The sequence below is a fragment of the Vitis riparia genome, chromosome 14 (genome assembly GCF_004353265.1).
Source record: "Vitis riparia cultivar Riparia Gloire de Montpellier isolate 1030 chromosome 14, EGFV_Vit.rip_1.0, whole genome shotgun sequence".
Lineage (NCBI taxonomy): Eukaryota > Viridiplantae > Streptophyta > Magnoliopsida > Vitales > Vitaceae > Vitis > Vitis riparia.
Window position 1 is genome coordinate 1168056 of NC_048444.1, and position 16219 is coordinate 1184274.

At 27.9% G+C, this 16219-nt stretch overlaps 2 protein-coding genes across 2 annotated transcripts; both read right to left on the bottom strand.

The window, feature by feature from the left end:
- Positions 1-10272: 10272 nt before the first annotated feature.
- LOC117931130 (MDIS1-interacting receptor like kinase 2-like) lies at positions 10273-12223 on the bottom strand. Its single transcript, XM_034852026.1, has 2 exons — positions 10888-12223; positions 10273-10724 (listed from the first exon to the last, which is right to left on the bottom strand). The coding sequence occupies exons 1-2, from the start codon at positions 12101-12103 to the stop codon at positions 10369-10371; spliced, it is 1572 nt and encodes a 523-aa protein (XP_034707917.1). The 5' UTR covers positions 12104-12223; the 3' UTR covers positions 10273-10368.
- A 125-nt stretch (positions 12224-12348) lies between these two features.
- On the bottom strand, positions 12349-13171 carry LOC117929950 (MDIS1-interacting receptor like kinase 2-like). The gene is made up of 2 exons (XM_034850397.1): positions 12436-13171; positions 12349-12359 (listed from the first exon to the last, which is right to left on the bottom strand). The coding sequence occupies exons 1-2, from the start codon at positions 13169-13171 to the stop codon at positions 12349-12351; spliced, it is 747 nt and encodes a 248-aa protein (XP_034706288.1).
- Positions 13172-16219: the final 3048 nt, after the last annotated feature.

The window sequence follows — 16219 nt, forward strand, 5'->3', positions numbered from 1 at the left end:
AGATAGGAATTTACCTTGTATTTTTTTACAAAATACTTTGGTACTACTTCTCTTGTTTCCAAAAAATAAAAGTGCTTTATTTTTAAACTTTTTCCTCATGGAGTTAATATAAGAGACCCCCCAAACACACACCAAGTCAAGCCAGTGTTTTTCAGTCCACGACTAAAACCTCCAATATTGGTGTCTACGTGATTCTCTTGCTGACCACCCACCTGGCTCTCTTCTAACCTAACAAAAAATGTAGACAATGACAGTCTATTCCCTTGCTGCAAGTTTACGTCTGAAGACTCCCCGCCCCCGCCAGAAACACACACCAAGTCAAGCCAGTGTTTTTCAGTCCACAGCTAAAATCTCCAATATTGGTGTCTACGTGATTCTCTTGCTGACCACCCACCTGGCTCTCTTCTAACCTAACAAAAAATGTAGACAATGACAGTCTATTCCCTTGCTGCAAGTTTACGTTTGAAGACTCCCCGCCCCCCCCCCCCCCCAGAAACACACACCAAGTCAAGCCAGTCTTCTTCAGTCCACGGCTAAAATCTGCAATATTGGTGTCTACGTGATTCTCTTGCTGACCACTCACCTGGCTCTCTTCTAACCTAACAAAAAATGTAGACAATGACAGTCTATTCCCTTGCTGCAAGTTTATGTCTGAAGACTCCCCGCCCCCGCCAGAAACACACACCAAGTCAAGCCAGTGTTTTTCAGTCCACGACTAAAATCTCCAATATTGGTGTCTACGTGATTCTCTTGCTGACCACTCACCTGGCTCTCTTCTAACCTAACAAAAAATGTAGACAATGACAGTCTATTCCCTTGCTGCAAGTTTACGTCTGAAGACTCCGCGCCCCCGCCAGAAACACACACCAAGTCAAGCCAGTGTTTTTCAGTCCACAGATAAAATCTCCAATATTGGTGTCTACGTGATTCTCTTGCTGACCACCCACCTGGCTCTCTTCTAACCTAACAAAAAATGTAGACAATGACAGTCTATTCCCTTGCTGCAAGTTTACGTTTGAAGACTCCCCGCCCCCCCAGAAACACACACCAAGTCAAGCCAGTCTTCTTCAGTCCACAGCTAAAATCTGCAATATTGGTGTCTACGTGATTCTCTTGCTGACCACTCACCTGGCTCTCTTCTAACCTAACAAAAAATGTAGACAATGACAGTCTATTCCCTTGCTGCAAGTTTACGTCTGAAGAAAATAATTTATATTCAATTATTCATCACATTAATCTGATTTTCTGTCCTATTTAAAAGACCTTCCTAATTTAAGTATTTTTAATATATGACATAAAAACTCTTTCTGTCTTATCTTCTCTGTACGTATTTTTGGAAAAATTGGCAGACCGTGTAATAGAATTGAAACATTTGAAAAACAAGACCGTTTGTTTTTTTCAAAACAAAAAGATTAAAATGTATTTTATTTTATATAAGCAGCATAATTCATATTTTTAAAACATAATAACTAAAATAACTAAGTGCACACATGAAATTAATGTATTTACATCCTTTTTCATTCTATTATTATGACTAAAACAAATGTAGGGTTTTTTTTTTTTTTTTTAAATATTTTATTTTATTTTAGAAGGTAATGATGAATCATTTTTCTTCTAAATTTTTGTCTTTTATATCAACGATGATGGGTTTATATTTATATTTTATTTTATTTTCATTTATTTATTTATTTATTTTTTTAAAGCATATTTAGATCATATTTATTTTTAGGGTTAATTTCATTAAGACCTCTTGAGATTTGTTGTAAATATATTTAACCGTTATTAGTTTTAAATTTCATTAATTAGCACTTTATAAATTTATTATATTTATAAAATATATTTTTTAGAGAAATCTTTTATAAAAGAAAATTATGTAGGTGTGTCTTTAAAAAATAAATTAATTTATTCTCTAAAAGATAAATTTTATATTTAAAATATACTTATAAGAGTGTTGTGCTAATTAATGAAATTTAAAATCAATAATAACTTAATATATTTATACTAAATCTAAGAGGGTGTCAACAAAATCAACCCCTTTTTAGGGTTTAATGCTGAACGAGTTGGGCACTCATAGGCTAGAGTTAAACTCTGAAAGTAAGTCCAAGTCCAATCCTAAAGTGATTGAATTGAGGTTAGATAGGCAATGCTAGGCTTTTGACTAACATGCTGAATATTCAAAAGTGTTAATGATATATTATATTTCAATAAAATGAGGAGCATTAACGTTGTACTTGTATTCATAGTTCACCTAAATTATTCAATTTAAATAGTATCATTTTAAAAAAAATATGGTACTATTAAAAAAATTAAGTAAATGTGACGTCTAATTTTATATAAAATCAAAGATGTTTTATCACTATCGCAACTTAACACTCTTGTTAGCATCAATATCTCAATTTTTTTTCATGTTGTCACAAAGATGTTATAAAGGATTTGAAAAAGAAATACTGATTTCATGAAGTAAGAAAGAAATGCAAGTGAGTGTTGTATTGGAGGCCAATGGCGATATTCAGCTTTACCACTTGATGGAGAAACAGTAGGTTGGTTCTTAGATGACCATAAAATACAACTGACGTCATAAAAATGCAGTAGCCTGTGGTGCTTCTTTTAGTAATCGGACATCCTACTCAATTTGCATCACATAAGCAAGACAATGTGAACAAATTTTAATATATCCTTTTCAAAGACCATAATCAAGAGTCCCTTTTAAGTGATGCGATATAAGCTTGATCTCCTTTAAAAATTGCATGGTGGGTGATTGAAAATGTTGACAAACTCTATTTGTTAGATCCAACTTGGCTCCCGCAGTGGAAGCTATACAGGTTACGTAATAAAAATTTACTTTATATCCCAGCATATGACTAACCTATATCACTTGTAGTTCATCAATATTATTTAATTTTAAGAGTATTGTTTTTAAAAAATATGACTTAATAAGTATCACTTGAATGTCATTGGGTGTTTGGGTGCGATGATACCATTTCCACACTCCCACCAATATTTTTTACTGCTCTTCTTATACATGATTAAATAATTTTATTTTATACAAAATTTTAAATACTTTGGAAAATAGAAAGGTAGGACTTTTAAAAATAAACTCAATAAATTTGTTATCAATCTTCACCACATTGTCTAATAATTCAATTTGCGTTTTGTACACCTTTGACAATAGATTGATTATGTGCATAAAAATCCTTCTAATTTTAAAAAAGAAATTAGAAGGATTTCTCTATTATTATCATTACTATAATTTTCATTGTTATTATTATCATCATTATTATAAATTGATAAGTTATAAGAAACTATAGAGTAAAAATAAAAAAAGAAGGGATGTCAAATTTTAGTATTTGAAGAAAAAAGTATTTCATTATGACATAGTTAAGATCAATAATGTCATTCAAATATTACAACGCATTATGTATCAATCTCATTCAATTCTTTGATCACATAATGCTATTATCAATTTGGAAAAATAAATAGAGAAGTTGCATTTGAATAAATAATGAATAGAGAAAGGATACATATACTAAAAAAATTTCATTTCTAATATGAAAAAAAAATGACTTCTTATCCAATTTTCCCTATATTTTTCATAGTTTTTTTCTTTAATTTTTTTAAAGACTTTGATCTATTAATTAATTAATTAACAAATGACTTAAATTAAGTTATTAAGTCATATTAATTGACTTCAAAATGAGTCAACAAATTAAATTACGTATTATTTACACATTATGAATTTATTGATTTATTATGAAACTAGATAAAGACTTGATGAAAACATAACAACACAATTAAAATGAGAATGGGATAAAAAATTTCAAGATTTTTTCGAAGACTACAAAATGTTACATAAGACCAGGGAAGAAAATATCGCCAAAATATTGGTGTATCGGCAGGTGGTGAAACGATATATAGCATGGATATATCAGTGGTCAACGGCTGGTTAACGTGGTCAAAGCTCAAAACTGAGCTTTTTTTTGCTGCGTTCAACATACATCCCCAGTTCCACTAGGGCAAACGTGCCCTTTAATATATAATATGCACTAAAGAAAAATATATCAAAAATTAAGATATAAATAAAATATTAAAAAAAACACTTTAAATAACAAATTAATTATAACTATTTTATAATTGAATGAAAAAATTTCATTTAATTGATTAGTAAAAATATATCATAATTTTATTTATAGTGTTTTTAATATTATTAATATATTAAAATTTTATACATTTATCATAATTCATTTTATAATATATCATAATTTTATTATTAAATAGATTTTAAAATTAAACATATTATAATCACATATCACAATATTATCATCAAATAATATTTTATATAATTTAATAATCAATGTACACTTATCAAATTTATATTTTTTATTAACATGTACAATATTATATATATATATATCAATTTATTTAAAAAAAACTTTAAAATGTCTATTATGCTTTTAATTTCATTTATAAGAGTTTTTATTTTATATTTTTTTAAGTTTTGATATTATAAAAATTATCATAATAATTTTCTCCATAGTGTTTTTAATATCATTAATAAATTAATTAAATATTAAAAAATTATACATATATCATAATTTATTTTATATCATTTAATACAATTGAATTAAATGGATCATAATTTTAATATTAATATATATTTTTAAGTTAGATATATTATAATCAAATATCATAATATTATTATGAAATAATATTTGATATAATTTAATAATAAATGTACACTTATAAAATTCATATTTTTATCGATGCATACATTATTATTATCAAATATGATAAATCATATTATATATATATATATATATATATATATATATCAAATTCTTTAATAAAACAACTTTAAAATATCTATTATACTTCTAATTATATTTTTATGAAGTCTTTCTTGTATTTTTATAAATTTTGATCAATATTAGGCTTATCGATATTTTTTTTTTAAATATTCGTCAATATATCTCCGATCTATAAAATCGAAGTACCGATATATCCGTAATTACCGATATTTTCATCCTTGCATAAGACTAGATAAAGGTTTGACGAAAACAAACCAAAACAATTAAAATGGGAATGAAATAAAAATTTTTGAGAATCTTTGATAGACCACAGAATGTTACATAAATGTAGATGAAGACTTGACAAAATGTATACGATAACAAATTATAAAAGTTGAATAAAATTTTAAGAATTTTTTAAAATTATTTAAAGTTCAAATAAAACATTATGATAATTATTATGATTACATTTGGATATATTTTTTATTTTTGGTTTTAGAATCAATATAAGTCTTTTAAAAATACTTATATAAATATGAAAAATAATTCAAAGTAAAGTACTGAATACAAAAATTATTTTCAATATATATATATATATATATATATATATATTGAAAATATAGATTAAAAATATTGGTGTCCACGGGCCTCTCTTGCTGACCATCCACCTAGCTGTCTTCTAACCCGACAGAAAAACTAGACAATAACAGCCTATTCCCTTGCTCCAAGTTTACGTATGAAAAAAAATGCAATTTATATTCACTTATTCATCACCTAATCTGATTTTATCTCCTATCTAAAAAACCTTCCTAATTTAAATGTTTTAAATATATGAGATAAAAACTCTTTCTATCTTCCATGTATGTATTTTTGGAAAAGTTGGGAGAAGGTGTAATAGAATTGAAATATTTGAAAAAGAACACCATTGTTTCTTTTCAAAATACAAAGATTAAAATATATTTTATTTTATATAGGAAGCATAATTACTATTTTTAAAGCATAATAACTAAAATATCCGTACCTTAATATTTTTATAAATTTTAAAAAATAACTAAGTGCACATATGAAATTAATATATTTACATCATTTCTCAAGTGCTTTTGAAAAAAAAAAATAATGAAAATAGATTTTCTCCCAAAATATTTACCAATTTAATCTTTGTAATAACATAATCATTCACTTAACTTTTTTTGTTTAATATAAAAAATTACGGTTATCAATTATGGTTTTAGGTTTAAATTTAAAACCATAGTTACCAATATTAGTTTTACCCTCATTACTATAGTTTTAAAACTAAAATCACATTTAATAATTATGGTTTTAAAACAAATAATAATAATAATAAAGTGAAACTTGATGTTGTATGGACACACTACTTTGACAAATATTTTTAACACAAGTTTAGATTGAGAATTTAGAATATATATATATATATATATATATATATATTTTGATCGAAAACCTTCATTTTTCACCTTCCATTTTCCTCTTTTACCTTTTTTTTCTTTGATTATTATGGCTAAAACAAATGTAGGTTTTTTTTTTTTTTTTTTAATTAGAGAAGGTAATGATGAAACATTTTTCTTCTAAATTTTTGTCCTTTGTATCAGTGATGAAGGGTTTATATTTTATATTTTATTTTATTTTCATTCATTTTTTTCATTTATTTTTTTTTAAAAAAAAAACATATTTTGAACCTCTTGAGATTTGTTGTAAATACACTTGACTATTTCATCCATTAGCGCCCTATAAATTTATTATATTTATAAAATATATTTTTTTAACTTATCTTTGATAAAATAATAATAATAGTAAAGCCAACTTTGGAGATTGTCTTTTCAAATTTACTATGGACCCGTGTTTTCCACATATGTCCCCACTCCAACAGTAAAACTTACTTTTTATTTATGAAATTTTTTATTTTTTATTTTATAAAAAAATTGGATTTGCCACTTATTTTAATTTATTTTTTTTAAAAAAAGATAAAATAAGAAAGAAAACTTTATATGATTCTTTATTTGGAGAAGACATATCTACAAAAACTAAGTTTACCTTCAAGGTTAAGTTACCTATCGAGAAGATATGATGATAAGTCATAACATACCTCTAAACTCATATACCTACAGTGTCTACTAAATGAATCGAAGAAATACCAAGATTAAGGACACACAAGTAAATATACATAAACATAATGACAAAGTCATCTCATAAGAATGTACAAAACAAATGACATAAGAATTAGGTAAATTAATTTATTAAACTAATTTAAAAATTGATATTTCAAAAAATGGTTTTTCTAGAAATTCTGAAGGAGTCCATTATAAATAATTTCAAATTAATGATTTTAATTTATTTATTTACCAAAAAGGTTTTAATTTATTTTCAAGAAGTGATTTGATTCAATTCTTATTTTAAGAAAGTTATTTACACTTACTGTTATTAAAAGAATTTTAAAAAAATTAATTTGACAATAAAAATGATTTTTACCTGTTTTTATTAAAAAAAAATGGATTTTTATAACTTTATTTAGAAAAGTATTTCAATTTGATTTTAGTTACAAAGGAATTAATTTCTTTACAAACTTTATTTACGAAAATGACCCTAATCCTATTCTCATTAAAAAAATTATTTAAAACCCCAATTAAGAAAAATTACTTTTAATATCATTCTAATTAAAGAAATGGGATTTATTTAAAAATCATTTTTTAACAATTTTATTAAAAATTAACCTTATGGATAATTTTATTTTTAAAAAATCAATTTTCTTAACAATTTTTATTAAACAAATAAATTGAGGAATGGGCACAACAAAACAAAAATCAGTCAAAAATAAATTTTTAAAAATGTACTAAGTTTTTTAATAAGCCCAAAAGCAATCTTAAATTAGTCTAATAAATTTTGCCAATAAAATTGGGCCTAAATTGATAAATAAAGCCCAACAAAAATGTCTTACATGTTATAAGCCTGAGTTCAAAATTCTAAATTAATAGTCAATACAAACATAATCAATCAAGCTCAAAATGTAATAAAATAAAATAAATTCAATTAAGTGTAAAAATTTAATATCTCATCGTCCAAACCTAATTTAATAAATTAAGCCCAATTTAAGATATAAAGCCTGAATGTAACAAAAATATACCACAGTATTATCATATTAAATATCATCCAACAAATTTCACCAATAACAAATGGATCCAAGTTTAATGTTAATTAACAATCCCAAATCTTACTAACAATTATTATTGAAATCAAAGCAAAAAAAAATACATAAATAAACTTACACATTTTTTGGAGATGAAGGAAGGTTGTTGGATGCTGTATGTTGTGAAAATAAAACAAAATAAAATAAAAATGAAAAAGCGATGAGACGAGAAATGAGATGAGGGGATTGGGAGGTGGTCGTTGGCTGTCGGAGGTGGCGTCGCCCACTGGTCCACGGTGACTGGCGCAATAGGTGGTGTAGTGTAGTGGGTTTGGGTTGAGAGAGAAAAAAAAAGGAGAAAGATGGGGGAGTAGGGGAGATGGTGCCGTGCCGGAGGTGTGGGTAGAGTGATGGGCGAGAGGAAGAAGAGAAAGAGAGGGAAAAAACGAGGGGAAAGGAAGAAAGAAAAAAAATGACGGGAAGAAAAAGGAAGAAAAAATGGAGAGACAAAAAAAGGAAAAGGGAGGAGAGGAGAGGTGTCTCCTGACGCGAGAGGCATGGGGGAAAGTGTGGGTATGTGAGGATAAGTGAGAAGAGGGAAGAGAAGGGAAAAAGAAAAAAAAAAAAAGGTAAAATAAAATATGAAATAGAAATAATATAAATTAATATTTAAATGTTACAAGTAAATCGAGAATAAAAATCAAGTGTAATTGGATTGAAATTTAAGGATAAAATTAGGTTTAAATGTTACAACCACTTCCCTTGCTGCAAGTTTATGTTTCAAGAAAGCAATTCATATTATTTCCATATAAAAAAGACTAAAAGACCTTTGTAATTAAATATTTTTAATATATAAGATAAATATTTTATCATATATTTTTGGGAAAATTAGGATAAGAAGTTGTGGGATGAATATATTTGAAAAAGCTGCACTATTTTTTTATTTATTTTTAAAACAAAAAGATTAAAATTTATTTTCTTTTATACAAGAATAATAATATTTGACCTTGTGACCCGAGAATTGAATGGCAATTGAGCTCTCTTGCCACTATTATTACTGCAATTAGTAATGGAATTGACGTCCCAAGAAATCAATCTGCAACTCTTGGACTTGACTAAGAGCATTGAAGATCAATTAGGATACGGACATATTAAAACTGAACAAGGGGGAAATAACAATAAGTATGGATGAGAATTGTGGGAATTGAGAAACAGGAAAAGAGAAGAACCTGGTTTTGGAGTGAAGAAGGGCAGTTGTGATGTGGGAATTCCAGCCAAGGCAGGAGAGAACACCACACTCATTTCTTGGTCTGGTTTCTGCGTAGTTCATGTGTCCATTCTTTTCTGTGAAGGAAATCCTATTGGCTGCCGGCCTTCACTACAAAATCGGATCTATATACACCAATTGGAGTTGGAAAAAAAAAAAAAAACTTTAGATATGAAACCGAAATAATGCTTCTTCTATAATATTTCAATAAAACGAGGAGCATTAATGTCCTACTTGTATTCATAGTTATCTCAATTATTCAATTTAATTAGTTTCATATATTTTATAAATATGTCACTATTATGAAAATAATTTAAGTAAATCTAATGTCTAATTTTATGTAAAAGCAAGGACACTATATCATCTAGGTATCTCATCTCAATAAAATTAGTAGTATGAATATCTATTTTGTTATTCTAGAATGGGCAAATAAAATTTTTAGATTTTTTTAATTATATCTCACTTAATTTTCTTTGATCATTAAATATTTTTAAAATTGACATTTATAGGTGACTACATAGTAGAGACAAATCGTAAAATATTATGATAATTTCTTAATATTGCATCACAAGTATGTCATTTGGTGTTTGAGTGTCATCCTAATATTTCACGTTCCCATCAACATTTTTAAGTGTTCTTATACAAAATCAAATAATTTTATTTTATACAAAATTTTAGAGGATGTATAGGAAAAATGGGTAAAATAGTATTTTAAAAATAAATAGAATAACTTCATCATGTAGAGACAATCATATTGAAATTATTCAATTTGTTTTTTCCCCAATTTTATCATATGCCTTTGATAATAGCTACCAATCACATTCACAACAAATATCACTAATTTGATTGATTAGAATATTAAAATTGAAAAAATGGTATATATGTTAAAATTGATAAAAGAAAAAGAAGGATTCTTCTCCAAAGAAGGATCATTATAAAGATTAACCATTATGAATCATTCAAAGTTTACATATCATTATGTATCAATCTGATATAATTCTTTTCATCACATTACGCTATTGTCACTTTGGAAAACAAATAGAAAAGCTACATTTGAGTAATTAATAGGAAAGAAGGGATACATATACTATAAAATTCTCATTACTAACATGCATGAAAAAGAAAAATGGAAAATAAACATCTTCACTCCAATTACATACCAACTCACATGCCATTTAAATAACTTCGTTTTTTAGTTGCAAAAGTGATATTGCACTGATGGGTTGTGGGAATGACTTTGTAGAAACAAGTTTCAAAGACACTTCTTGCATGGATGGACGAAAATGTGGATTAGAATGGAGACATTTGAGCGCCAATGACACAATAAGAGCTACATTATTAGCAACTCTTGTACTTTTAGGAGATGAAAGGCGTGAATCTAATACATCCTTTAATGTTGTGCTTTGAGTTGATGAAGATGATAATGAGGTGACAAGTTCTCCTGGATGCATTCCCATCATTGTCTCCAATGCAACCATCCCAAAGCTATAAACGTCGCATTTTTCAGTCACAACCATAGTATAAGCAAGCTCTACAAAATATAGGGAAAAAAATGAGTATTTATGTTTTGTATATAGAGAAAACTTATAAAATATTTTGAATTCTCTAAAAAACATTTGAATTCTTTTGAGGGTATGACAATTGAAAATATTCATAAGCAATTAAAAACTAGTGAAGAGTATAGTCTAGTTTACCTGGTGCAATATAACCGTAAGTGCCTACAAGAAGGGTTTGATTGGATGAGTCGGGATCTAACAGTCTTGCAGTGCCAAAATCAGATACACAAGCTTCAAGCTTAGAATCCAGCAAAATGTTGCTACTTGATATGTCTCGATGAATGATGGGCATGACATAGTCATGATGCATGTAAGATAAAGCACTAGCAATGCTTTTAACAACATTTACCCTTTTAATCCAATCCAATTCCATGACCTCAACTTCATCCCTCAACATACAATACAAGCTTCCTTTTTCCATATATTTGTAAACGAGAAACATGCATCTGTTATGTAGACAAAAGCCATGAAGTTTCACAATATTACGATGTTGTATTGTTGATAACATTTGAACTTCATTTTCAAAGCTTTTCAGGTAAGTTGGATCCTCTCTTTCCCAACTATGAAGTTTTTTTAAGGCAACCACTTTTCCGCTAGGCAGTTGTGCTCTGTAAACACTCCCATAGCCTCCGGTGCCTATACAGTATTTGATGTCAAAATCTTCAGTGGCTTGGATGATGTCATCATATGCAATCGTACCATCATAGTCCCATATGGAAAACAAATCTCCATTTTTTGCCTTTGTTGTCTTCAATAATTGATTTTTTCTTATCTTTTGTTTATGGAAGAGAAACCCAAGGGCTGTAACTGAAAGCAACAAGGTTGCAGATAAAGAAATAACAACGATGAGAACGATTTGGTGTCTTTTCTTACAATGCGACAAACCTTTGATTCCACCACATAAACCTTTGTCGTGGCCAAATGCCTCATGTGGAGTTGTGGACTGACCCTCCAACTGATTGTGTGATAAATCAATTGACGTCCACATGTAGTTATTAGAAATAGAATGAGGAATTGTGCCAGAGAGATTATTGTAGGAGAGATTGAAGTATTCTACTTCTTTCAAATTTCCCAACTGTGAAGGTATCTTTCCACTTATTAAGTTATTACTCATGTCTAGATGACTCAATTTCTTCAAATTCACTATTTCTTCAGGGATGAAACCATTGATTTGATTCGCACTGAGATCTAGATATGTTAAATCTGTAAGATACCCAATTTCAGGAGGGATAAAACCACTGATTTGATTACCTCTAAGAGTAAGAAAAGTTAGATTGGTAAGATTGCCAAAAGATGAAGGGATGACACCAATAAGGTTGTTATAACCCAGATTCAAACGATTCAGATTCTTCATTTTCCCAATTTGAGGAGGGATAAAGCCACTTATTTGATTACCATGAAGATAAAGATAAGTCAAATTGGTAAGATTGCCAAAAGATGAAGGGATGACACCAGTAAGATTGTTATGATGCAAATACAAAACAATCAGATTTTTCATTTTCCCAATTTCAGAAGGAATCGAACCATGTAGTTCGTTATAAGGAAGATAGAGCACCTTCAGATTCTTCATTTTCCCAATTTCAGGAGGGATAAAACCACTTATTTGATTACTATCAAGAAAAAGATAAGTCAAATTGGTAAGATTGCCAAAAGATGAAGGGATAACACTAGTAAGGTTGTTATAACCCAAATTCAAAATATTCAAATTCTTCAATTTCCCAATTTCAGGAGGAATTGAACCATGTAGTCGGTTATAAGAAAGATAGAACGACTTCAGATTCTTCATTTTCTCAATTTGAGGAGGGATAAAACCACTTATTTGATTACCATCAAGATAAAAATGAGTCAGAGTGGTAAGATTACCAAAAGATGAAGGGATGACACCAGTAAGATTGTTATTACCCAAATCCAAAACAGTCAAATTCTTCATTTTCCCAATTTCAGGAAGAATTGAACCACGTAGTCGATTAGAATAAAAGGAAAGGACCTCCAACTGAGTGAGGTTAGCCAAGGAAAGAGGTAGCTCACCTGTAAGATTGTTTGAAGAGAGATATAGTAGGGTGAGTTGAGTAAGAGTACCTATTTGGTGTGGGATGCTACCATTGAGTCCACAGTCAGAAAGGGAGAGCTCAACCAGGCTGGGAAATGAAGAAAACTCGAATTTGCTAAGCTCACCCAATTCTTTTCCTGAACCGTAAAGGGCGATTCGAGTCACTCTTCCGGCATTATTGCAAGATACACCATCCCAGTGGCAATGAGCAGAGGTAGAATTCCACCAACCGGTGCTGCGCAGAGCCTCTGCCTCATCAGTTGATGAAGATGGTGATGATATCGCATTGGCAAGGGGGAATAACATTATCATCATGGTACTGGTGATGGTAACTACCACCACTGCTGTAGAAATAATAATGGAGGACACCATTTTTAATTCAGCGCAATCAATTAGACCTTACCACACACTTTTACAATGCAAATATAAATATAAATATTAGTTGGTGCCTAAGACTAAGAAAGACTCTTCCCGGAAGCGCACACCAAGTCAAGTCAGTCTACTGCTCAAGTCTCTAATATTAATATTAATGTACTCGTGGTCCATGAATTAATTCCTTGTGTACAATTAAGTGTGGACTGCATGCAATAAAAGTAAATGTGAACACAAATGCTCATCACTTCTAACATAACAAAGAAGGCAGTAGACAATGACAGCAAATTCCCTTTATTGCATGCAAGTTTATACATTTAAAACCTTTTTTTCTTTCCTATCTAAATCCTTTATAATTTAAGTATATATATTTTTAATTCACACAAGTATTTCCTTTAAAGTCTTTGATTAATTAATTATTTACTTCTTTAACAAATAAACAAATATATTGAATCTTATGGGAGTATGGTGTCATTTTCCTCTTTAATTTAATATTTCAAAAATGTTTATGCACTAATTATTTCTTTTCAAGAAAATGAAATACATCTTCAACAACTCACCATATCAACGCAAAAAAATATGGATTAGGGCATAATTTCCAGGAGCATGCAATTGAAATCCATTAAACAACGGCACTCCATATTCCATGTTGGGTAGGCTTTCCCATCAAATAATTTAAAGAAAACAATGATTGATGTTGATTAATGACGGATAGAATTTTCCAAACTATACCATATTTACGTAAAAGACCAATAAGTAGACTTAGAAGAGTCAACCGAAATTAAAGAATGATAATCATAAAGTTATTTTAAAATTTTAGTTAATCATCTAACGTGATTCATGGATGATCACATGTTAGGAGATTTTATGTTTTTTCTTTTGTTATATATAACACATTACTAAAAATACTATAAAAATATTTTTTTTTTTGTTATTATATCTAAGCACTAATTGATTTTTCTTAAAAAGTTTTTCTAATAGAAACACTAATTACAAAGACTACTACAAATTAAGAATGCTTTACCTAAAATCAATCCTATATAAGTTCTAAATAATGTAATCACTCAATTAAGCTTATACCTTATTTATTGCCCGTCATGGATTTTTGAAAGATTTCATAATGAAAATGGCAATATTTTCTAAGGGCCTTTGGAAAACCCTACAAAGTTTCACATGAAAATGAGATTTGAGAAATCAAACAAAATGAAAAGAATGACCCTTCACAAACGCAAATGATCATTAAAAGAAAATTTAAAAGTTAAATAAAATATTCATAATGAGTCAAAAAAAATTAAATTACATATGATTTACGCAGTATGAATTTGTGGACTCATTATAAAACTAGATAAAGACGTGACTAAAACAAAACAACACGCTCAAAATGAGAATGAGATAAAATTTTCCAAGAATCTTTGAAAAACTATATAATATTATATAAACTAGATAAAGACTTGACAAAACAAAAGCGAACAATAGCAAATTATAAAAGTTGAATGAAATTTTAGAAAAAAAAAACTTCTAAATCATGGAGCAAATGAAAAATCAAAAGAAAAATTGAAGTTCAAATAAAATATCTATGATAATTATTAAGGTTGTCTGTACATATATTTTCTATTTTTTATTTTTAAAAATATAAATTGTACATAAGATAGGAATTTACCTTATATTCATATACAAAATACTTTTGGACTACTTCTTTTGTTTTCTAAGGCTATGTTTGGTTCTCAAAAAATTTGAGGGAAAATGCAAGAGAAAAAAAAAATACAAAGGAAAAGTAGAAGGAAAATAAAAAATAGATTAAAAGTCTATAAATTATTTTTATTTGTTATTTCAAACTCATTTTACTTGTTTTAACTCATTAATATAAAGATTAAATAATTTAAATGTATATAAATTTCTAACTAGTTGTAATTATATTTGGTTTTTTATATTTTTTATAAGATAACTAAATATGAGAAAATCATTTTCTTTTACATTTTTTTTCTTTTTTTAGTGTTTTTCGGAACCAAACATAAGTTAAAGCAAAAACTACTTCATTTTTTACCCCAGAATCAAAGTGCTTTCGAATATTGGTGTCTAAGAGGCTCTCTTCCGAAAAACACCCCAAGTTAGGCAAGTCTTTTTTAGTATACAACTACAACCTCTAATATTGGTGTTCACATAATTCATGATATTGACCCGTCGAAACAAATCTCAATCACCTTAATTTAGTGGGAAGACCACCATGAATGAAATTTCCTTGTCTCCACTCAAGTGGATTGCAATAAAAGTAATGTGAACATTGACACTCATTGAGATTGTCTTCTACCTTAATGAAGAATGAGAACACAAAAAATATGAACTAGGTGAGGATTTTCCAGAGCACAAAAATTAGTGGATTTTTTGAAGGGCTAGAACCCAAATACATGCAAAACATTTAAACATCATGAATGAATCAAAATGTGAACAGGCAATATTTTTTAATTAATCGCAACTTTGGTAAACTTTTTACAGTGCTTACATGAAAAAGGAAATATAAGAGATGATAGAAGAAATGGAATAAAAAGAATGAGATTCACACAAAAACATTTACAGGTTTTTGACACAATTAAGTCAATTTTTTTTTTCTCTTTTCTCCTCCATGTTACCTTATCTAAGTTTTCGACACATATTTATTTATTTATTTCTCTCTACACTTTCTCTCATTACATCTTTTAAATTTTAATTTTTTTCACTCTTTGATGTTTTCATGTATATTGATTTTAATTATTTTTAAACACATTAAATAAAAAATGGTTATATATAAAAGATAATTAATAAAACAAATTTAATATAAACATAAATACATAATAGACAAAAAAAAAATATATTGTACATTAAACACAAAATGATAATATATATAGATATATAAATTAATATAAACATAAATGGATAATATACAAAAAAAAATGAAAATATTATCCCATTAAACACAAAATAACAATATATAAAAAAATTAATGAAAATAAATTTAATATAAGCATAATATATAATGGAGAACAAAATGAAATTATTATCTCACAAATTTTG